General features: G+C 38.4%; 1 protein-coding gene across 1 annotated transcript; it reads left to right on the forward strand.

The window, feature by feature from the left end:
• Window positions 1-11,412: 11,412 nt before the first annotated feature.
• On the forward strand, window positions 11,413-12,351 carry LOC118925063 (olfactory receptor 10V1). The gene has a single exon (XM_036910470.2). It carries the CDS (start codon window positions 11,413-11,415, stop codon window positions 12,349-12,351), a length of 939 nt encoding a protein of 312 aa, XP_036766365.2.
• Window positions 12,352-25,748: the final 13,397 nt, after the last annotated feature.

A 25,748-nucleotide genomic window follows, 5' to 3' on the forward strand; every position in this document is an offset into this window, starting at 1 on the left:
TGATGAGACTGAAAGATTTGTTTCCTGTTTACTCTTTTCCAATATTCTTTAATGAACATCAGTACTCATAATTTTAATTAAGTACGACATAATATAAAAGAAGTGGTAAGCAGTTGTCCTCAAAATATGGAGGACCATACTTTGTAAATCTTAGAGGCAAAGTAAACAATTTATACAGAATCTTTTCCTAAGAAAAGTTTTTGTCTAGTCACAATTGAGCACTGTATTTTCAGTAAGAAGAGTGTCATTGTGTGAATGTATGGGTAGACCTTCATTCAGAGAACTTCTCATCAATCACCCCAGGAAAGGAAGTGAACAAAGCCTACTTTCCCTGAATGCCTACTGCAGAGCAGTCCCTGAACAGTCCCACCAGGGCCACCAGAGCCAGAAACATCCTTATGCCTCTTAGCAAAGTGCTGAGACAGAAGCTTGAAACTGGTCCTTCCACCCTCGGTACCCCATCAACACACCCTCTTCACTCTACATTGTTCGCTTTTGAGTCATTTGTGTATATGCCTGCCTCCCCAGTTACACAATACACCTTTAGCTCCTTTGAGGGCAGATTCTATTTTGAATTCTATTCTATTTTTGCCTTTACACACACACTCCATATGATTTGCATATAATAAACACGACTCCATTTTTTTTTGTAAGTTAAGACCGCTCAGCAAAAGCCAAGTATCCTAAGTCACAGCAGGGAAAACTGGAAGAAAGAATTAAGGCTAAAATACCAGTAAGGCGTTATATATATGCATGACTGCTGATGTCCTATGCGTTACAAATAATGATAATTAATGTTCAGCGGGCGTCTGGTACTGTTTTAGGCACTTTATGCCAATTAACTCATTTACTCCTCATAATAAACTTGTGAGGTAGGTGCTATTATTGTCTTCATTTTACAGATGAGGAAACTGGAGCACAGATTCCAACCCTTGCCCAAAGTCTGCAGAATGTATACACTTACCTACTACTCCGTGTTGACTTGCCATCAGCATAGCCCCACATTTACACCTTTGTCTTTTTAAGCTTTATATATACAGCTTTGGAGAAAATAATAATTTGCTATATTCCATCTATAGGAGTTAACACATCATCTACTAGATGAGAATCTTAAAAATACATTCAGGCACTTAATATTGGGAACTCATTCTAAAGAAGCAAGTCAAAGGGATGAAAAAAGCATTCATATAAAGCTGTTTCTAGCAGTATTGTTTCTTCTTAAAGAAAGAAGTACATCACACAGCCCATGGGGAACAAAAATGTCCAATTGTTAAAGAATAATAAAATAATATGCTGTGTGAATTCAATGGATTAAAAGGGCTTCATTAAGAATCCAGGAGACCGGAGTGAAATACAGAAGTGTAAATAGCGGAATGTCAGTTCAGAAGTAAGCAAAGCACGCTAAGCCCTACCCACCACAACCAAGCCAGCAGGACACATCTTTGTAACCAGACCAAAGCCATAAAACCAGCAATAGTTATAAAGAGATATGTTAAGAGAAATGAGTACCTTGGCCTGTTTTTTTGTAACTTTTTTGTACATTTGTTTAATCTCCTAGATTTTTTAAAAGTCAACTTGTTTTTAATAAAAAGGAAGAAATCCACCTTCCTAGAGGCTTTTCCTCAACAAAAGCCAAAACTTAACTCAGGCTAGTTGAAAATCACCAGGAGGCTAAGTTAGCAGAGGGCTCCTTAAGCATTTATTTCCCTCGAAGCTTAGAAACCTGATACATCATTTGGGGGTCTGAGAGCCAGGACTGCTGGAGTCTCCTGAAATTTCCCCTCTGTGACAGATGCTGGCATTAACCACAATATGTCTTTCCTTCACTTGAATGCCCATTGAATTCATTCATTTGACATTTGTTTATTGAGCACTTACTCTGTGTTCCTGGTACTAATGTAGGGATTGTACAGGACAGAAAAGGTTCTTGGCCTGATGAAGCTTACATTCTAGTGAGAAAGAACAGACAATAAATAAGAAAAAAATAAATAATATTGTTTAGGTAATGATAAGTGCTACATGGAAAATAAAGCTGAGTAATAAAGGTTGGGGGTGGGCAACTTAAGCTAAAGGAGTCAAGGAAGTCTTCTCTGGGAAAATAACCCGTGAATAGTCCTGAGAAGCAGAAACAAAAAGAGCAAGTGCAGAATGATTACCTTCTAGAGATCTGCCACTCAACATCATGTCTACATTACCAATACTGTATTGTGAACTTAAAAACATGTTAAGGGGGTAGATCTCATGTTAAGTGTTCCTATAGTAATGAAAAGTAAAAACAATTTTACAAGGCTGCCAGAATGTGTTTAAGAACAAAAATAAAGTATGGAAAGAGCACTGTGGGGACAAGAATCGGCCCGTGCAAGTGTCCTGAGGCAGGGGTTTAGTGAAAAACAGGAAGCACAATACAGCTGGAGGGATGGCGAGGAGCAGACAACGGGGACAGAGGAGAGAAAGGAAGTCAGAAAGGAAGCTGCAAATCATGCAGAACCTTGAGGGCCACAGTCAGAAGTTAGGATTCCATTATAAGTGTCACCACCACATAGGAAACCACTAGAGGTTTTAAGAAAGAGAGTGTTACAATGGCCCTGGTGTTGCAACAAGGTTATGCAGTTATGATGCAGATGCCAGACCAAGGAAGGGAAAAGAGGAGGCAGGGAGATAGTCAGAAGGCTGGATCTACCACAGAAAGACTTGCGGCCCTAGAATCAGGCTCTCTCAGCTCCTTACTTCTACCCCTCCTTCTCTCCATCAAAGTTCAATTATATGGAATGAAAAACAGTTGAACTCATAGAAACAGAAAATAGAGGGTCAGGGGGTGGGGGAAATGGGGAGATGTTGGCTAAAGGATATAAGCTTCGTTATAAGATGAAGAAATTCCAGAGACCTAGTGTACAACATGGTGTCTATAGCTAATAATTATGTGTTCTATACTTGGAATTTTCTCAGCAAGTGGATGTCAAGCATTCTAACCAAAAGTAAATGAATAAATAACTCTATGAGGTTGTCAGTTGCACCTCAGTGAAACTGAAAAATAAAATATTGGGGTGAATGTCTAGCCCTCAACATTCTCTGCACCATATGAATTTTACAGTGTTTTCTCCATGAATCCCATAGTAATAATTTTAAAGCTAATAAAGGACTAGTTAACATGATAAATGCTGCACATGCACTATCTCATTCAATCTCTACGACTACTCTATGAGAGAAAAACAGCACTATCATTCCCATTCTACAGATAAGGTCACCAAGGCTTAGAAAGGTTAATTAGCTTACCCAAGGGCACACATCCAATCAGTGACTCTTTTAACCATTCCCATATGTATTGCTTCCAACCTCAATGTTTTGGAAATTACAATTTGTGTAAGCAAATAAAAAATTAATAAGCAAGTAATAATAATAATAATAACAATAATAAAAATGCATAAAATTATCTCAGGAAAATGTATGGCATGTGTTAGGACTTTTGAAATACTAAAATTACTTTGACAGTGATTCTGTAACATTTTACTACATTGATAGAGAGTAACCTCACCAGTGGGGGTGAGGATTTAATAATATGGGTAACTGTTGAACCACTGTGTTGTATATTTGAAACCAACACAAAATTGTATATCAATGATACTTTAATAAAGAAAAAATCCGCATTGATTCACTCAGGACCATGGCCACTAGCAAAAACAATGTCAAAAGGAAAAGAAGCTAGGGTTGCAAAAAAAAATTACCTTGAAAACTCCTGTAAAAATCTGTAAGGCACTTAGAGATATGGGGATCCAAGATGATAACCACTAGATGACTTCTAAAATCCCTTCTAATTCTATGATTTCATGAATGACATTAAAAAGAAAGAAGCTCTACACTTTTTACAATAGCCAAGAAATGGAAGCAACCTAAGTGTCCATCAGTAGATGAATGGATAAAGAAGATGTGGTACATATACACAATGGAATAATATTCAGCCATAAGAAAGAAACAAATCCTACCATTTGCAACAACATGGATGGAGCTAGAGGACATTATGCTCAGTGAAATAAGCCAGGCGGAGAAAGACAAATGCCAAATGATTTCCCTCATTGGTGGAGTATAACAATGAAGCAAAACTGAAGGAACAAAATGGCAGCAGACTCAGAGACTCCAAGAATGAACTAGTGGTTACCAAAGGGTAGGGGTGTGGGAGGGTGGGTGGGGAGGGAGGGAGAAGGAGACTGAGGGGTATTATGTTTAGTACACATGGTGTGGGGGGTCACGGGGAGAGCAGTGTATCACAGAGAAGGGACATAGTGGATCTCTGGCAACTTGCTGCGCTGATGGACAGTGACTGCATTGGGGTATGGGTGGGGACTTGATAATGTGGGTGAATGTAATAACCACATTATTTTTTCATGTGAAACCTTCATAAGAGTGTATAGCAATCATACCTTAATAAAAAAAATTTTAAAAAAAGAAAGAAGAAAGAAGCTCTAGATGGTCTCTTTTTTCCCTAAGGGACACTAAAAGAAAACCATGTCTTCAGATGTTTTACATGAAATTGGATGAAACTGAACAAAGCATTAGTAGTATTCATTAATTTCAATAAATATTATTGAGAGACTACTATCAGGATTTGAATGGTTAAATATATAACACTGAGTAGATGGTGGGTAGAAAGTCCTGTTTTAGAACTTTTATGTTCTTTTTTTTTTTTTTTTTTTTTTTTTTTAATAATTATTTTTTATTGAAGGGTAGTTGACACACAGTATTACATTACATGAGTTTCAAGTGTACAACACAGTGGTAGAACATTTATATACATAATTCTAGGTTCCAGCTATCACCCTACCAGGCTGTTACAATATCTTGACTATATTCCTTATGCTATACATTACATCCCGGTTACTAATTTATTTTACCATTGGAAGTCTGTCCTTTTTTTTTTTTTTTTTGTGAGGGCATCTCTCATATTTATTGATCAAATGGTTGTTAACGACAATAAAATTCTGTATAGGGGAGTCAATGCTCAATGCACAATCATTATTCCACCCCAAGCCTAATTTTTGTCAGTCTCCAATCTTCTGAGGCATAACAAACAAGTTTTTACATGTAGAACAAATTCTTACATAATGAATAAGTTACATAGTGAACAGTACAAGGGCAGTCATCACAGAAACTTTCGGTTTTGCTCATGCATTATGAACTATAAACAGTCAGTTCAAATATGAATACTCATTTGGTTTTTATACTTGATTTATATGTGGATACCACATTTCTCTCTTTATTATTATTATTTTTAATAAAATGCTGAAGTGGTAGGTAGATACAAGATAAAGGTAGAAAACATAGTTTAGTGTTGTAAGAGAGCACATGTAGATGATCAGGTGTGTGCCTGTAGACTAAACTTTTATGTTCTTTATGTTAAATGTAGGATACTTATTAGTGAACCAAATAATGATGTCTGGTAAACAGTAGATATAAAAGTCCAGAGTTTGGGGATGAGGTTAGGCTGGAAACTACACATGTAAGAGTTAATCAGTCTGTTCTTTATATTTAAAGCCAAACAACTAAATTGGATCACTTAAAAAAAAGTTTAAGTAGAAAAGAGGACCTAGACCTAGACCCAACTTGAGTAGAAGTTCAGGAAGGAGGAGAAGCGGGCAAAGTAGACTAAGAAGGAATATCAGAAATATGGAGTAATATTAGGAGGAATTAATTTCCCAGAAGCAAAGAGAGCAGCAGATATTATGAAATACGGCAAGAAAAAAAAAAGAAGAATGCTGTATGTGGAAACTTTCTTTTTAAACATAGTTTTAAGGTAAATCAAATGAAAACAACTTTTCTTTTCCCCAACTGACCTCATCATTGAACTCATCAACACCTTACTACAAGATAATCCCCAGGGAAGATGTACCAATGGAATAATCCTGATGTAATTTTAACTCTTAGGAACACTGCATTTAATCTTCTTGCTCTATGCTTCCCAAGCAGACGTGTCATCTCAGGGGAACATGAATGTACTGCAGATAGATTGGTTATGAATATTATTATTTGATGATAATTTCAAGTCTGAATGTCAGGGGAACTTCAAAGGTAAGTTCCAGGCTACAGAGATAGGATAAGTAAAGCCTGATGTTACTTGGTACAAAGGAAGAGGCAGGATAGAACATAAGCTCAGTCCAAGAGTTGATCAGATTGGAATCAGGTACAGTTTGAGAAGTGTTTCAGCACAGTGCCCCTTATCAGCAAGATAGTGAATCTAGAAATGGTCAGTATGCCAGCCCAGAGGATCCTCTGAGGACAGAAGTCTCTTGAGACAGACCCCTGGGGTCCTCAGTGCTTAGCAAAGGATCCAAGTGAATCTGCAATGGCTTGCAGTCCACATGGGTCCAATGAAAGGTGAGTATCTCCTCCCAGACTCCAGACTCTAGAATATTAGGAAAATACCTAGTTTATAATTAGGCCAAGCCTTGTGGTGGACATTGGTCAGAGAACAAAAGCTAAGCATGGAGCTTTTGACAGAAAGAGTCAAAGTCCAGTTCCTGCTCAAAGGAATGATTTTATACTAGACAGCTTAAGGCAAACTCAAGAATACATCCTGTAAAATCCATGCTTTTCAGATTGATGAAAGGCAAAGAGGAGGCTCTGTTCAAAATGGGCATGGAATCAGAATCTCGATCAGATGAAATGAGTTCAACACTAACTAGCCTTAAAATATAGAGATGTCAATACTTTCAAGGATTTCTCCAGTCTAAAAAAATAGATGCATTTTTCCAAATTTTAAACTTACAAAAGCCAAAAAATTAGAAAATATCTCCCTCTATTATAAAAGGAATGGCTAAATGTTGAGAATCCCCCTTTAGCATTAAAACATAATTCTAATTACATGCAATTTTTCAAAAAACATTATTGCAGTAAGAGAGATATGCCTATGCCTCCAGGCACATTGTCCTTTTAATGACAGCACTTCACTGAATCTGACCTGTATTATTTCTATTAGCTTATCTCTCACTCAATTGAGAGCTCTTTGAACACAGGCACTCTCTCATTCTCTGCACTTCTCCCTCTTCTCCCAGAAACTAGACCTATGCCTTACATGGAGTAGGGCCTTCGTAAATGTTTCTGAAATGGATTTATTAAAGTAAATATTGTTGATTAAGTGAATAGCTGGTGAGAGAGGAAGAAAAGAGGCACAAAGGAAACCAAGAGAGATTACAAATCAGGGTACTGAGCATTGACTTTGTAATGATCTGAGGAAGTGCTGTGGCACAACACTTCACAGTGAAATAGTTTGTTGTGAAAAGACAATTAGAATGAAAAGATTTCATCTCTAGGACACCTATCATTCAGCCTCCCACACAGCGCAGTGCTCAGTGAGGTGCAATTTACTTTACTGATAGAAGCTTAGATTCCCAGACTGACCTAGGAATGAAATGCTACTTTGCCACCGACTAGCTGGAAAAGCTAGTTAAACCTGTGAGCCTGAGTTGTTTCACCTAAAAAAATAGACAATAAATTTACATAGGACTGAAAGACCACTTAAGTGAAATCATACCTATAAAATGATTAATGTAGTGTGTAAGTACCCAATAAATGTCACATTATGTAGTAGGAAAATAATAACCTTCTGTTGCATGTCTGCATATTTCATTTCATATACTCAAAGTACATTTATAAAGATATTACATTGGACCATGTGAAATTGCCTATATGCTACCATTCTTGACCTTCAGAGACAAATTTCCATACGATTCAACATATTAGCTGTAACAGAATATAATTTATGATTCTCTTTTGTCCCAGATACACTCATAGGCAAATCCTCCAGAAAGTAAACAGTCCCTTTAGCCATATAATCTCTTCAGGGATTATAGGCATGTATGAACCCTGAATTTCATTTAATGAATGATAATTTTTGAATTCGTAAATTCATGTGTGAAATTCATATATATTCAGACATCTAGAAAATATCATTCAAGCATGTCTTGTAAGGACAAATATATCTTTTGTTTGGGTCCATCTGATGTGGGAACATTTCTTTGACTAGGTATGAATAGATCTTCTGGCTGGTATGAGTGTCTCCAGAAGCCACAAACACCTGTGCTGCAAGCATGGCTTCTGCCTTGTGAATAATGCTTATAACAAGTTTCTGTCTTCCCTGTTCATCTCACAATCAAAGCTCTCAAAATTAAGATTTTTTTTCCTCTTTAGGTGAGCCAACCAAATCTGCTAAGAGATACACCACATAGGTCAATTAGGCTATGTATATATACCTAAAGTCAAGACATTTTATATCTTTTAACTGTAACAACTAGCTGATAAGGAGATGAAACAGAGGTCATTGTTCTTCCTACCTAAAGAGGGTTTCTGCAATATAAAGTGACTTAGGAAACTAGTAGCAGAACCAGATATGACAAAATCTCTCCCAGAAAATGTTAGATAACTCTGTCAAGCATTGCATCCACTGGGCAATGTAAATCTTTTTCAGTCTCAAGATAGATAAAGAAGAAATCAATGAATCAATATACCTTACTGAGCAGTTAATATGTCCCAGGCATTCCAGCAGGTTCTCCTAAGGACATTGTTTCATTTGCCCCTCACAACAATCTCCTAAAATAGTGAGGTGTTATTCTGAGTGAGGGGGGTCTTACAGGGGGCAAGTGACTTAGTGAGATCATGAAACTAATATGTAGCAAAGCAGGAATTTGAATACACATCATTCCATCCCTACTTTCTACTGACTTTCCTGAAAGCATTTTTTCCCCTACATTTTTATGCTCTTTATTTATGCAATCTCCTAAAATCTGGTTGTATAATCAAACAGGCAGTTTATTAACTTGGTTAAAAAAACTATGTTTTAACTACTTTTTTCTCTCTTGGTATGAAATGTTGTCTACAATTTAAATTGAGAGAAACTGAAAAGGTTGGCTACAAGGTATTGCAAACAGAAAAAGAATAAGGGGAAATCTGGCTGACAATCTTGTCCTTGTGACTCCATAGAGTAGATGGCATCTCAACCCCCTTTGCATCCCCTAGGGCACCTTGTGTACTTAGAAGATGAATAAGAAAAGACCCACTTGTGCAACTTTAGACAAGTCAGGCAATCTCTTTGGAAGTGATGGACCAGATGACCTGACAGAGCTCTGACCTCGTGGGCATCTGTGACATTCCGTGGCTGCTGGTCACCTTGCCCAGAGATTACATGAAAGACAAAGGACTCATGGACATGCTCTTGGTTACATAATGGTAAAGTCTCAAGAGACGATAAAACATCTTTCCAAAGACTAGCTATTCCCTGGGAGCTTTCTCTGGGTCATAGCTGTCTTAGAAAATGTTGATTACTATTTCCATTGTTTTCCTTGGAATAATAACGGAGAAGCTGTTTCAAGTCAAGATTTTAGATTTAGGAAGTCTGGGGAATTGTACTTTCCACTGGGTAATAGCCAATCTATGGCCTAAATCAGTACATGTAAAACCTTTCTACTTAAGTACACTAATTAGCACAAGAGACAATTTATATTCCTGAGCACTTGGTGATCAGCCACGAGTAAGAAATATCTTAGAAATCTTATGTTTTTGTCCACAAAGCTCATGTAGATCTTCCTTCTACGTATACTATCTCCACTTTTTTTAAGAATTGAAATCATTTCCTCAAAATTATCATGTCAAAATTGGCCTTTAAAAAAAAGTTGCACCATGTTCACCTGGGACCTGACTTTGCCTTGGACACAACTTTACCCTTTAGATTCTAAAATACACACATGCTAATTTAGGAGGCATGCGTAGAGCCAAACTGCCACTGCCATTCCTCCAGGTTTGTGTACAGAACGAAGTCAGCAAAGCATTCACTGGCTTACATGATGCCCATTGTTTGGCTCAGCATTGTGGCATCAGGCGCAAGAAAACCTGAGAGCTACAGACAGTCTCTTGAAAAGGGTGTCTCGCTGGTTTCTTCTTTGCAACAACCAACATCACTTCATGTTTTCTAAGGACAAGACAGCTTCCAGATGGGACCTAACTTACATCTTTACCTTGTCACAATAAAGAGACCACAACGAAAGGGGAACTTTTGTGCAAAGAACTCAACAGAACAGTTAGATAGTGTAATGGATAATGGGGATTTCTTATGCAGTGCCCTGCATTTCGGTATTTCTCCATGTTTGATTCCTTTTCCCTTTTCTAGACTCTATAATGAAATGAAGCCAGGATAGGCTGTGCATTGCATTGAGACACAAGTGCTTTGAGGAAATTAGATGGATTTATGCCCAAGAGGTGGGGGGACTTCCTGAGCCCAAGGGCATAGTAACTGAGAAGAACATGAACAGAAGGCACCATTGGGTGGCTTATCTCTAGTGTCCTTATGGACTGGGTAATTCATTTGTACCACCTGTATAGGCTTGGTTCAACCGAAAGCCACTGTCTTGGTTTGGGGACTCTTAGCCACCAGGAGGCAGGGTATTGAAACTGCGGGCACTATAAAAACTGGGCATCACTCAGGACTTTGGGTCCTGGTCCCAGAGGATTTTGCCTTCTCTCTGTTCCGGCACTCGGTCACTCTTGCTTTGAAGGGTGAATTAAACCACTTGCTCCCCACCTTCACCCAAAACATCATAGTTTTTAAATAAACACCTTTCCCCAACCTTTGTAAAAGGAAGAAAAGAGATTGTTTTTTGCACTGGCAGGGGCAGGATTTACTAGATAAGCCACAGGGTACATTGTAATTATGCCTCTCAAGTCTGAAAATAATGGGATCCAACATCTTGGTCTCAGATCATAGCTGCTCGTTTTCCATTAGTTACTTCTAGAATTCTACCAATGGCTGAAATGTAGTAAAAAACAAACTAATAAACATGAGAATATTTGGAGGCAAACTCTCAATATTTAGGGACAAATCGGATGAAGGAGAGGAGCAGAATGATTCAATCGAGGTTCTAGATTTTGAGCTACATTAGTTTGTCCTGAAATATGGCACACAATGTACTAGTATGACAGTTCTCTTTAAATCATGACATGCAGCTACTTATTCTTTCCCAAAGTTTTTTTATTTCAAGTTCCACATAATGAATTGATATCCTATTTTGCCCATTTTGTAACTTCGATCTTTAGGTTGGCTTCATTCCCTAATTCATTCGGGAGATACTGCCTGTCAACCTTTCCTTGTCAGGCATGGGCTCTGCACTGGAGTGTAAACAAAGGTGCCCAAATCCCCACCACTGAGGATCTCTCAGACTTTGCAGCCTGAAGGTAGAGAAAGAAAGGTGAGAGGGTGGCGAGTGTATAAGTTATATTACATGATCTACTGTAAAATGAAAGCGTGCACGTAGCTGCTGAGATACCTCAGTGAGCGCTCTAACACTGGACAGGGGGGTTGTGAAAGAGTCATGACAAATGACAGGTGCCTAGAGACTCATGTCATCTTTCTTTTTCATAGTTCCACTACTAATTATGGAAGAAATAAATAAAACAGCAAAAATACAATTCTTCTTTCATCCATTCTCAACTGACCCTAAGGTACAGTTGGTGATTTTTGCGGCCTTCCTGGTGATGTACCTGACCAGTCTCAGTGGGAATGCCACAGTTGCCGTCATTGTCCAGGTCAACCACTCCCTCCACACACCCATGTACTTTTTCCTGGCTAACCTAGCAGTTCTGGAAATTTTCTATACATCCTCCATCGCCCCACTGGCCTTGGCAAACCTTCTTTCAATGGGTAAAACTCCTGTTTCCATGGCTGGATGTGGCACCCAAATGTTTTTCTTTGTCTTCTTGGGTGGGGCTGATTGCCTGCTGCTTGCAGTCATGGCTTATGACCGGTTCGTAGCAATCTGCTACCCTCTGAGATACACCCTCCTCATGAGCTGGCCCTTGTGTGTGGAGCTGATGGTGGGGTCCCTGGTGCTGGGGTTCCTGCTGTCCCTGCCACTGACCATTTTAATCTTCCATCTCCCCTTCTGCAACAACGATGAAATCTACCACTTCTACTGTGACATGCCTGCAGTCATGCGCCTGGCTTGTGCAGACACACGTGTTCACAAGACTGCCCTGTACATCATCAGCTTCACCGTCCTAAGCATCCCCCTCTCTCTGATCTCCATCTCCTATGTCTTTATCGTGGCAGCCATTGTACGGATCCGGTCAGCAGAGGGGCGCCACCGAGCCTTCTCCACCTGCTCCTCTCACGTCTTGGTGGTCCTCCTGCAGTACGGCTGCACCAGCTTCATCTATTTGTCCCCCAGTTCCAGCTACTCTCCTGAGATGGGCCGGGCAGTGTCCATGGTCTACACTTTTATCACTCCCATTTTAAACCCCTTGATCTATAGTGTGAGGAACAAGGAACTGAAAGATGCCCTAAGGAAGGCACTGCAAAAATTCTCGGAAGGATGATCCCATGACTTATACAAACCAGGATATTTTCACGAGTGAAATGAAATACCACTAATAATTATGCTGGGACAACATGCATGAGCCAGGACTGTCCTCAGCCAACTGACACATGGCCTGTTATTCTAGGAGCACCAGAGGAAATGAATGTTAAACTGTCTCAGTGAAATAAAGCTGTATCACCTAGGGTGACGTGATGTCCTCTGCATGGATGAAGGAGCATCAACATTAACTGGGCATCCACCATATACTAGCACTTTATGTAGATTATCTCACTTAGGTACATAATCTGCATTATTTTGTAAAGGAAATTAATGTGGCTGACAAAAGACACATCCAGGATGAAAACACAACTGTTTAGAAATCTAGATTAAGCTGTCTTCACACAGTGGTGCTCCCCTTGCTCTGGCTTGTGCTGCCAGTGGGAGTGTGAGCAACCGCGTGCAAGTCTCCAGCTCTCTAGGTTTCAGTTTCCTTCCTTAAGAAGTGTCAGAGCTGAGCTAGAAGATTCCATGTGTTTTCTTCCAAGGTCATTATGTTCTAATTATTGGCCCAGCAGGCCCTGAATGTGAAAAAAAAAGAAGTTTTTCAGTTAGCAAAGGAAGGCAGACTTTACTTTTATAGGTTTTTAGTTTTGTTAACCAAATGAAAACTCATGATTCTGTACATAACTTTTAAAGCACACACACACCCCCAAAAAAGGATAATAATAATGGAGGGAATGTTACTTATTTTAGTAAATGAAAGTAGAGGAGAGGAAGCAAGTGGGCATTGTTGAATCTTGGATTCCACAAGAATCTCTTCCAAAGCATCTCAGTGTTCCAGACTCCACTTGAGCTTCCAAGGAGAGAGATCATTGACTTGCAGGATGCTCCATTCCTTGATAGGTGACCCGGATTCTTAAAGCACTATACTTTATCTTGAGTTCAAGTCTATCTACAAACAAATTCCTCCCAGTGATCCTGTTTTCACCCTTGTGAGCTCTCCTCTGCCACAGCTCTTTGCATGTGTCCAGACAGAGTTTGCATCCTCTATAAGACTTCAGGCCTCTTTTCTCCAGAGCAAGTACTCCATCCACATTTCCTCCAGGAGATTACATCTGATCCTGTTCATGACAGCAGTCACCTTCTAGATCTCCTCTAACTCCATAGCCTCCTACTGATTTTCATGCAGAATAAACACAATACAATGCGAATATTTTTATTCTGGAGAACTATTACTTCTCATAAACTGTGAGCTCTTTCTATTAATTTGTCTAGATCACTTTAGTGTCATAATTTGGTGTCCAATAAAAACTAGAGTACATTCGTCATAACTACTTAACCAATATTGACACACTAGGATTAATTAAACATCATACTTTATTTGAATTACCTTATTCTTTTACTTAGAATCCTTTTTCTCTTCAAGGATTCCATGCAGGACACCACATTACATTAGGCATCATGTCTCCTTAGGGTCCACTGGGCTGTGAGAGTCTGAGATTTACCTTCTTCTCTATGACCTTCACAGTTTAGAGAAGTCCTGGTCAGGTATTTTGTAGAATGTCCTTCAAATTGAATCTGTCTGATGCTTAGACAAGGGGTATATGAGTTTTCGGAAGAAAGACACAGAGGCAGAGCGTCGCTCCCATCACAGCACACCCAGAGCACACACTACAAACACTTCCCTACCTGATGTTGGCTCTGGTCACCCGCAGACATGGGGTTTGTCACTTCCTCCCATGTGAACTTACTCTTCTCTCCCTTTCCATTTCATATTATGTGGGAAAAGGTCATGATATTTAGCCCACGCTTAGGAGAAGGGAGTCATGCTCCCCAAAACTGAGAGGGAAATAGCTACATGAATCATTTGGAATTCTACTTTTGGGGAGATTTGTCTCCTCTCCCCCATTTACATTTTCTCTTAATGCTGTGTTTATATCAGCACATAATCATGAATGTTTATTTTATACTTTAGGTTATGGAGGGAGCAATCAAAGAGAGGAATTACCATCAAGAGACTACCTTTTGTTCATTCTGTCTTTTGGACATACACCCATTTCAGAGAAGAGATGCAGGTTAAAATAGATCACGTTTTCAGGCACTGAGTTCCTCCCCTCTCTCTTCTCATTTCATCCCACCCTCAACATCAGATATTGGATGAGATCCTAAAACCTCAGGATGGAAGACAGGCTCCTCTTTGAGAAGCTTACAGACTAGATGTGGTAACACTCACGTTAACACACCACCGTGATTTGATGCAATAAAAGCTAAAGTTGAAATAGGAATAAAATGCTGTGATAGGAAGAGGGGAGTGAATTACAGCCTACGGTAACCAGGCAAACCTTCACAGAAAGTATTGTTTTCCAACATGTGAGAAAAAAACTGAACTTTCCTCGGGTAAGAACTGGAGAAGAGCACAGAAGGGAGAGACTGACACTTGGACTGCCGGGAGGAATTCACAGAGTTCACTATCACTATTAGGGAATAAAAGTATATTTAATTGCCCAAGGCATCAAGAATTCAAGGAATAAAATAAGCAAGATACTAGGGATGCATACACATGAGAAAGAAGAAAAAATATATAAAATTGTGCAGTGTCTTAAAAATGAGTTGTGCCAATGCATGAAACAAGAAAATATCTCCGAACTGTTGACCCCAATATTTGGGAACTGGCATCCTTTAGATGTGTGCTGAATCTTTGTTCCCAATTATTATCATAGTTCTCTGTGTTACAGTTAATGCAAACTCAACTTTATTCTTGAGTCTGATAATTATGCCTTATGGTCATACAGTGTCATTTGAGGATCATTATATCATGCCCACATATACATATCCCTAAAGGTCCTCACTTCATTTAATAGGCCCAGGGTAAAGGCTCGGGGGAGTGGGTAATTACTGACAGAAGCCATGTTCTCATGAGAAATCCCTCATTCCAATGTCATGAAAGGATGTTGAATTTTGTCAAATGCTTTTTCAGCATCGATGGAGATGATCATGCAGTTTTTGTCCTTCTTTTTATTGATGTGGTGGATGATGTTGATGAATTTTCAAATGTTGTACCATCCTTGCTTCCCTGGAATAAATCCTACTTGATCATGATGGATGATCTTTTTGGTGTATTTTTGAATTCAGTTTGCTAATATTTTGTAGAGTATTTTTGCATCTAAGTTCATCAGGGATATTGGTCTGTAATTCTTTTTTTGTGGTGTCTTTGCCTGGTTTTGGTATTAGAGTGATGTTGGCCTCACTCTTCTACTCTTTGGAAAACTTTAAGGAGGATGGGTATTAGGTCTTCACTAAATATTTGATAAAATTCAGTGGTGAAGCCATCTGGTCTAGGCATTTTGTTCTTAGGTAGTTTTTTGATTACCAGTTTGATTTTGTTGCTGGTAATTGGTCTGTTCAGATTTTCTGTTTATTCCTTGGTCAGCTTTGGAAGGTTGTATTGTTATGGCAAGTTGTCCATTTCTTCTAGGTTATCCAGTTTGTTAGCATATAATTTTTCATAGTATTCTCTAATAATTCTTTGTATTTCTGTGGTGTCCGTAATGATTTTTACTTTCTCATTTCTGATTCTGTTTATGTGTGTAGACTCTCTTTTTTTCTTGGTAAGTCTGGCTAGAGGTTTATCTATTTTGTTTATTTTCTTGAAGAACCAGCTCTTGCTTTCATTGATTCTTTCTATTGTTTTGTTCTTCTCGATTTTATTTATTTATGCTCTAATATTTATTATATCCCTCCTTCTACTGACTTTGGGCCTCATTTGTTCTTCTTCTTGTAGTTTCCTTAAATTGTGAGTTTAGACTGCTTATATGGGATTGTTCTTCTTTCCTGAGGTAGGCCTGTATTACAATATACTTTCCTCTTAGCACGACCTTGGCTGTGTCCCACAGATTTTGCCATGTTGAATTATTGTTGTGATTTGTCTCCATATATTGTTTGATCTCTGTTTTTATTTGGTCATTGATCCATAGTTATTTAGGAGCATGTTGTGAAGCCTCCATTTGTTTGTGGGATTTTTCATTTTCTTTGTGTAATTTATTTCTAGTTTCATACCTTTGTGGTCTGAGAAACAGGTTGGTACAATTTCAATCTTTTTGAATTTACTGAGGCTCTTTTTGTGGCCTAGTATATGATCTATTCTTGAAAATGTCCCATGTGCACTTGAGAAGAGTGTGTTCTGCTGCTTTTGGGTTCTGTAGAGTTCTGTAGATGTCTGTTAGGTCCATTTGTTCTAATGTGTTCAATGCCTCTGTCTCCTTACTTATTTTCTGTCTGATTGATCTGTCCTTCAGAGTGAGTGGAGTGTTGAAGTCTCCTAGAATGAATGCATTGCATTCTATTTCCCCTTTTAATTCAGTTAGTATCTGTTTCACGTATGTAGGTGCTCCTGTGTTGGGAGCATAGATATTTATAATGGTTATATCTTCTTGTTGGAGTGAGCCCTTTATCATTATGTAATGTCCTTCTTTGTCTCTTCTGACTTTCTTTGTTTTGAAGTCTATTTTGTCTGATACAAGTACTACAACTCCTGCTTTTTTCTCTCTTTTAGTTGCATGAAATACCGTTTTCCATCCTTTGATTTTTAGTTTGTGTGGGTTTAAAGTGAGTCTCTTGTAGGCAGCATATAGATGGGTCTTGTTTTTTTTATCCATTCAGTGACTCTATGTCTTTTGATTGGTGCATTCAGTCCATTTACATTTAGGGTGATTATCGATAGGTATGTACTTACTGCCATTGCAGACTTTAGATTCGTGGTTACCAAAGGTTCAAGGTTAACTTCCTTACTACCTAAGAGTCTAATTTAACTCACTTAATATGCTATTACAAACACAATCTAAGGGTTCTTTTCTTTTTCTCCTCCTTTTTCTTCTTCCTCCATTCTTTATATATTAGGTATCACATTCTGTAGTCTTTGTCTATCCCTTGATTAACTTTAGGGATAGCTAATTTAATTTTGCATTTGTTTAGTAATTAGCTGTTCTACTTTCTTTACTGTGGTTTTATTACCTCTAGTGACAGCTGTTAAACTTAGGAACACCTCCATCTATAGCAGTCCCTCCAAAATAGACTGTAGAGATGGTTTGTGGGAGGTAAATTCTCTCAGCTTTAGCTTATCTGGAAATTGTTTAACCCCTCTTTTAAATTTAAATGATAATCTTGCTGGATAAAGTAATCTTGGTTCCAGGCCCTTCTGCTTCATTGCATTAAATACATCATGCCACTCCTTTCCGGCCTATAAGGTTTCTGATGAGAAGTCTGATGTTAGTCTGATGGGCTTTCCTTTGTATGTGATCTTATTTCTCTTCCTGGCTGCTTTTAACAGTCTGTCCTTATCTTTGATCTTTGCCATTTTAATTACTATATGTCTTAGTGTTGTCTTCCTTGGGTCCCTTGTTTTGGGAGATCTGTGGATCTCCATGGCCTGAGAGACTATCTCCTTCCCCAGATTGGAGAAGTTTTCAGCAATTACCTCTTTAAAGACACTTTCTATCTCTTTTTATTTCTTCTTCTTCTTCTGGTACCCCTATAATGTGAATGTTGTTCTGTTTATATTGGTCACACAGTTCTCTCAATATTCTTTCATTCTTAGAGATCCTCTTTTCTCTCTGTGCCTCAGCTTCTTTATATTCTTCTTCTCTAGTTTCTATTTCATTTATCATCTCCTCCACCATATCCAATCTGCTTTTAATACCCTCCATTGTGTTCTTCAACAACTGGATCTCTGACCAGAATTCATTCCTGCGTTCTTTAATATCTTTCCGTACCTCCATTAGCATTTTAATGATTTTTATTTTGAACTCCCTTTCAGGAAAAGTCTTGAGGTCCATGTTATCTTTCTCAGGGGTAATATTAATTTTACTCTGTACCAGGTTCCTTTGGCATTTCATATTTGTGTGTGGCACCCTCTAGTGTGCATAAGCTCTACTCTCTGGAGCTGCTCAGCCCCTGAAGCAATGTCGGGGGTCGCAGGGGAGCGGTACTGGTGCCTGGGTGGTGGAAAGAGCTGTTTCCTGCTTCCCGGTCGCTATGCCTGTCTCCACTGCCTGAACCAGTCGGCCAAACACATAGGTATAAGCTTTTGTCCTAGAGCAGCTGGATATGGATCCCTGCTTTCCACAAGTGGCTGGAATCTCAGTCTCTCCAGGAATTCTGCCTGTCTTAGCTTTCCAACCCCATAATTATGAGAGTACCATGAAAGCAGCATGAAATGTAGGTTTGTGCTCCAAGAGCAGATCTCCAGAGGTAGGTATTCAGCAGTCCCAGGCCACCACTCCCTCCCTGCTCAGTTTCTCTTCCTCCTGCCAGTGAGATGGGCTGGGGGAGGGGCTCGGGTCCCGCCAGGCCACAGCTTTGGTAAGCTACCCTGTTCAGTGAGGTCTGCTCTTTTCTCCAGGTGTATGCAGTCTGGTGCAGTCCTCTTTCCTATTGCTCTCTCAGGATTAGTTGTATTAGTTACATTTTCATATTATATGCAGTTTTAGGAGGAAGGCTCTGTCTCACCTCTCAGGTCGCCATCTTTAATCCTTCCCCTCATTCCAATGTCAACATTCAAAATTCCACCTTCCGTTTATGGTTCTTGTCCATGTTTTGAAACCAATTATTTCTTTTGTTTCCTTTTTATTTAAAAAACCAATGGCATTTGATTATTGCCATTCCCAGCTTCATTCATTAAGGTGAGTGAAAAGAAGCAATGGCTGTACTTCCAGATGACTTAGCTCTTTGAGCATCAAAGTAGAGACTTATCATGTGGACAGCTCTTCTCCACATAAAAAGCTCTTCTGAGAATATTATCATGTTAATCCTTTTAGCAGAATCCCTATGAAAGTGACATTATGATATACATTTGTCAGATTGGAAAATGGAACACCAAGATAGGTAAAGGATTTGCCCAAGATCATGCATCTAGTAAGGGACAGAAGCAGACCTTCAAGTTAAATGTCCTAATTAAGTCCAGCTCACATTGGAGGCAGCATATAAAATTGCAAAGGGATATGTTTGGGTACATTGTATGGTTGTAAATATGCAGCTCCATGCTCTACTCTATCATCTGCTTCATGAAAACTTAGATCCTACAGTGTACTTGGTCCACTTGCTCTCACCAGATTTGCACACAACGTATGAATATCAACCTAGGGAGACGGTCAACAAATCAACCTAATGACCATGAGCATATGCTGACACTATATCTTCTATACAAAATTACTTTTGGATTCCAAAATTTTGTATTAGGCATTTTGCCACAAATTGTTTGTCATAGATAGAGGGCCCTTATAGATCACAACCTCCTAAATTTTGCAAAAAAAGAAAAGTAGGGAGGATTCTAAAAAGGTTACCTGGCTAGTTATTAGAAACACCAGAGCTAGAACTCAAGCTCACCTGGTCATCAGCCCAGGGCTCATTGCAACTGACCACATGAAATGAAAGAACAAGACAATTTCTCATAGCGTACTATGTAGAGCAGGCTACTTCAGGTTCTACTTAGGAATTCTAGCCAGGTCTCAGAAATAACTGCAATATTTTACAGTTGTACATCAAATTTTCATTTACAAAATGTTTTCATACGTACGTGATCCTCAACACTAAATGTTCCTGGTTTCCTGTTATATTACTCTCACTTGGCATACAAGGAGCACACCTAAATTCTCAGTTTAAGTGATTCAAGGACATGGCTTTTTCCAAATTTTTCATGCTTCCTTTTCAGTAAACTAGTAGTAGGAATATTAGGGAGACTGCACAACCAAATAAACAAACTGTCTTGCCCAGGATTTTAGGTTTTATGTTTAAATTTAAATATAACATCTTGATTTTCATTATCAAAGCAGTTGATAATAAAGAAAGTGTTTAAATGGGAAAATTTAAGAATTTTAAAAATCACCTTTATTCTCACCACTAAACTGCATCTGTTACTCATATTTTATAACATTCTATCTAATCTCATATAGCATACTTTTAACATACTGGTCATTACAGCATGCTTTCACTCAAGGTTATATTCATTTTCTATGTCATTACAAACCTACTCTTGACATAGTTTTTGATAACTAAGATTCTGTCGTGCTCTTAAGAAGTTATTTTTTCAAGTGATTGTGGCTCTGCTTTGGTCAAAAAATTATCTCTTAGAGATAGATCCAGAAGAATGTGATACCTAGGAGTTAAAATAATCCAACCAGGGAGTTGACTGGAAATATAGATGAAGAAGTATTCCCAGGAGTTGATAATTGTTGAAGGTGAGTGTGGGTTCCTGGGCATTCACTGTATTCTTCTTGCCACTTTGGTATGTTGACATTATCCACAATAAAGAGCATTTTTTTAAAAAGGAAAACATCCCATCATGTGACTGTAAAAGCGTGTGGTAGATTTAGAGTGTTGTTCTCAGTTCTTTGTTCTCTCTTGTGCCCTGTAACCATGCAGGGCCCTAGGCGGGGGCAGAGTCACTACGCAGCACCACTGATGATGGTCCTGGTCACGTGACTCTATCTAGCCAATGGAATGTCAGTGCACATGAGGGAGCTCGGGCTTCAGACATGCTTGCTTAGTTTGCTTAATCTCCTTACCTCCCTCTATCACAACTAGTAAGGCCGCTTCCTCGAGAAGCACTGGACACTCCAGTTTGTTTCCAAAACAAGACATGGGCAGCCGACCTGAACACTGTCTGAAGCCTGGAGCCAAGCACAGCCAACCTGCAGCCTGAAGCAGAGCTGCCCCAGCTGCCTCTCCATCACCTGAACAAAGAAGTAAAAAAAAAAAAATGTGTAAATAAATGCTTATAAACCACTCATCTTGGGATTAGTTCATTATACAACTTTTTGTAGCAACAGTTGAGTGACATGGAGTCAAACCATTTCCCCAAAACTAAACATTTTAGCTATTTCCAGTTTTTCAATAATACAGATAAGGGACTTTTATTTTCCCATGTAAAGCTTCTCTACTCTTTCTGGTCATACAGTTCACATACAATGTTATGACCCCATTTAAACAAATAGGCTGAGCAATTCTCACTTGTGGACATTTTTCTAAAAAAGGAAAAGAATGAAAAGAATTAGAACAAATTCTTTGTTGCTTGATGTCAGAAAGACTAGTTATCGTTTTTGGCTTTCTGGACAAAAATATTCTTTCCTGTTTTTCATGGCGCTTGGTAAAACTAGCACCTCTGTTATCTCTCTCAAGTTCTGTCTCGTTCTCCCCAGATCTCAAGGACAAACAAAAATTTTGTTTTCATTACTGGCCTGATCATGTAGGATCATCCAAGGCTGAGGCAGATCGGCTTATTCCCTAGCAAAGGGCGTCTTCACGTGGATTTTTCTAGAGATTGATCTCTATTTATAAAGACTGATCTACATACCCTTGTATGTTGTTTACAAAAATTGGAAATGAATCAGTGAATCACATCCATAGATAACATTATTCACCTGAAAAACTCAGGAATATGTGGCCAACCACTAAATGGGCCAAAAGCATCATAGTATCTATGGGCAATGGAATCGAGTGTCCAGTGTTGCAATAATTTATGAATAATTCTTGAAAGGAAAAGTCTAGATTGAAAGGGCAAGAAATTCCTTTGAACCCACCACTGCAACCACCTCCCTCCTGCCCCTCCTTTATGTTGTGGTTTCCATGTCGGTTCCATTTCTAAAGCCTTTGATGTGTTCATCAGACATGATCCACGTGTGTTCCACCCACTGGCCAGTCTGGCACCTGGAACATGCTTTATCTCTTAGTTCAGTTCTCAAAGTCTTTACTTTGCTTTTCACAATCATATCCATGTGGCTCAGGGGTGAGCCCTGGAGTTTGGATACAGCGTTATGGGGTCACTCTCCTGAGCTCCTCCCTCTGCAAAATCTCCCTGGTAGTTTCCAGTTCCCTGGGGTTCTCCTATCTGGTCAGAAGACTGAGGCGGCCTTTACCCTGCTCTGAAGGGAGTTCCCTCCACGGCACCCATGTCTGAGTCCAAGCAGGAAGACAGGCGGGAGAAAAAATCAACAGGTGTTCACCCTACCTTCTAGGGACAACTGGTCTTTGGACTGGAGAGGAAGGCACCCTCCCTCAGAGTTTTAGATGAGTGTGTGTCCCACTGCTGCCCCTGTAGCCAGTAGGAAATCCCTTACTCACTCTTCACGTCTGAATTAGATAGATGTTCCCTCTTGGCACCCTGTCTATCCATGTCAATGCCCACCTCCGGGTTTCGGGCTGCCTTGAGTTCAGGCCAGAGAACACTGGAGAGGGAACCAAAGAGCTAAAGCAGCTGCCAGTTCAGTTGTACATTTGGTGTCCTTCCCCCGTACGCCAGCTACAGTTTGGTTTTGAGAGCCTCAAATGATCTCTCCTTGCTGTCTATGCAGCTTTTTTAGCTTCGTCCCACGGATGCTTACTTCATTTAACCAAAACTACAGCCAATCTAGAGATTCCTTTTTAATTGAACTAAAAGGTATCTCTCTATAATTTCTCCTTACTGGTTTTTGTTTTACATCCTGGTGTCTCACAAAATAAAGCTTAATTTTCTTCCTCTTGAAATCTTCACCCCATATCTTTAAGTTTCTTCTCTTAAGTTAAAATTTCAAGTGTAGAGGTTTTGAGTTTAGATTTCTTATTTTATGATAAAAAAGTTGAACCACAGATGGACTAGGTAGGTACAACCTGAGTATCCAACTTTTACTGCTTTTTGATCTCCATTTAAAGTTGGAAAGTAGACACTGCACAGTTTCTTTTCTATCATGAGACATATCAGGATTAGCAGAACTTCTATACTTATGGATAATCTTAGCAACCCCCACCTCAAAATCTGCTTCTTATCTTGATTTAGAGATGAACCCCATGATCATCACTGCAATCTCAGTCTCATTCCATATAAGTTCAACAACAACTCTAGAGAAAAAACGGTTTGCATTTCTTACGGCTTTTAGCAACTCTGCATTGACCTTATACTGACTGGCTCTACTGGAAGCTTCAGTGGTTCTGGGCTCCAGGAAGTCCAGCTCTTAACCCTGATTTGTTCAATTTAACCAGAACCACAACCAATCTAGAGAGTCCTTTTTTATTGAACTAAAAGCTATCTCTCTATAATTTCTCCTTACTGGTTTTTGTTTTCTCTCTTTATAGACTTTCTTTATAAGAAAGACTCTCTTTATAAGACTTCCAACATACATTTACTGACTGGATTCCAAGTAGCTTAATTCTTCCTGTAATCTGACCTGATCATCATTGGGTCTTCTACAGCATCTGCACCTCGTCTCCCAAAATTTTCCTGTTGCCTCTTAGGCTCCATTAATTGAGGCCATTTTTCTGTGAAATTTCCTTTTTAAAATATCTCTCCTCTCACCAAGAGAAGTTCCAGTCTTTCTAGAAAGCAAACCAAAGACATACTTTAGAAAACATTTGGTTTTAAATTCACTTTTCCAAGTTATAATTTGGTGTAAAATGTTATGTAAATTAACCTTGTACACAATGTGATTCAGGCACCAAAATTTCATTCTACATAACATCTCAGAACAACCGCAACAAACCAGTGACATTTACAAAATCTATGGATTATTGATGCCAAGTAAGATTTTCAGAGTCTCTGAACCTGATGGTGACTTCTCCAACCTAGAAAATTAAAAGGAAAGAGGAAAAACAGGAGCAACACCCATTTCAGCTGTGAATTACGAATCCCACAATCAGCTCACTGCTTGTCTAAAATGTAGTTTCAAATCAATTTATTGTTTTTCTTTCTTTGATGCAGCAATATTATCCTTCAAAGAAAGATTTATAAGACTAAGAGAATTTTGTAGTCTTTTCAGTATCCTAGTTGACGTGTAACTTAAAGGATTGTGAAGAAAGTAAACTACCGTGGTCTTATGTAAAACTTTATCATTGTACCTGAGTGCTGAACACAGTAAGGAATGTGATGTTGATATAAACTCAGCATATGAGAGGCTTAAAACCATAAATACTTTTCTAAACTCTACTACGACTTCCTGTTTCAGTAGCACAATAAATTTACAGACACAATTTACTAGACACATTTTTAAATACTACCTACTTCTGAGGATTTATTAACTCTCATTTTTAACTTTGCCATGTCAGTTGCTAGTGGAGAACATAGTTTCCTGAATTTAATACTCATTAAAAACTTATGGTCAATTATCATGTATATAAATGTTGAATCACTGTGTTGTACACCTGAAACTAATGTAATACTGTGTGTCAACTACCCTTCAATAAAAAATAATTATGTACAAAAAAAAAAAACTTATGGTCTATAATGACATAAGAAAGATGACTGTCAAATTTAGTGATAACTTCTATTTGAAAAATGAGATACTAGAAGTAATAAGTATTGACATACTAATAAAAAATTCATTTCCATGAAAGCAAATGTGTAATATTTTATAACAAATTTTTATATCCTAGTAACTCTGAGTACATATTTATTATGATAAAAATTCAATTTTTCTATTATTTATGTTCAATAAGTTGATCTGTGTACATTATACAAAGGAATTCATGTTTGTTCTAATGGTTATTGAAAAACAAATAATTTGCTTTAACATGAAAATGTTTCAAATTCAGAGATGCTTTATAAGACAGGTGAGCATGAGCATAATTCTCTTCTAGGAGTTAGAAAGAGGAATATAGAATGAAAAAGACAAAGGGTAGAATGAGAAAAAGTAGAGAGAAGCTTCAATAAAATGAAGCGGATAGTTTAATGTCAAGTGGTAATAATTATTATACACACAATAATACAGACTAAAGGCAGCATAATATAAGAAAAACAAGTCCAAGTTAGGAAATGTGAATTTCAGCCCTGGATCAAGCGCTGTCCATTACTTAGCCTGGGTGAGTTTCTTTGACACATGTGTCAAATGATAAAAATGGTAACTTCAACTTCACAAACAGTGTTTGAATAAGTGAGTAATGCAAGAGCATTTCAAAAATATTTCATGTTGCGATATATGCACATTTTACATGTTTTGACTAATTTTTAAATTAGTACTTTCTTAATTGCACAAGAATTGTTCACTGCTTTTTATCTCCAACTTCCCCCTTCTATAAAAAAGGAAACTTTCAATTCCCTTGAAAATAATGGTGACATCCTCCTACTGTGGTAGTGATGTGAAACCAGTTTCTGAGAGAAGAAATGATTTCAGAAGTTTATACACATACACCAGAGTTTTGCAGGCAAAATTTCAGAATATATGAACAGGAATAAGATACTCTGTTAATCCAAAATATTATGTTCAGAACACAAAATTTGGCTTGTGCTAAAATAATCAGGTGTTTGACTCAATCTCTCAACCCTCTATCAAGGTAATTAGCTAACATATTTTTAATATGATTTTTCTTTATGAAAATGACACACTAGGAATTTTAGTGTGTCCAAAAGACTATTCTGGCTGTTGCTTTCTGGCTTAGTGACACTGTCACAGAAAATAA

Source organism: Manis pentadactyla, chromosome 9 (assembly GCF_030020395.1).
Source record: "Manis pentadactyla isolate mManPen7 chromosome 9, mManPen7.hap1, whole genome shotgun sequence".
NCBI lineage: Eukaryota > Metazoa > Chordata > Mammalia > Pholidota > Manidae > Manis > Manis pentadactyla.

Bases quoted from the DNA above. Each gene is read 5' to 3' on its own strand.
- LOC118925063 (XM_036910470.2), top strand. From the start codon at position 11,413: ATGGAAGAAATAAATAAAACAGCAAAAATACAATTCTTCTTTCATCCA.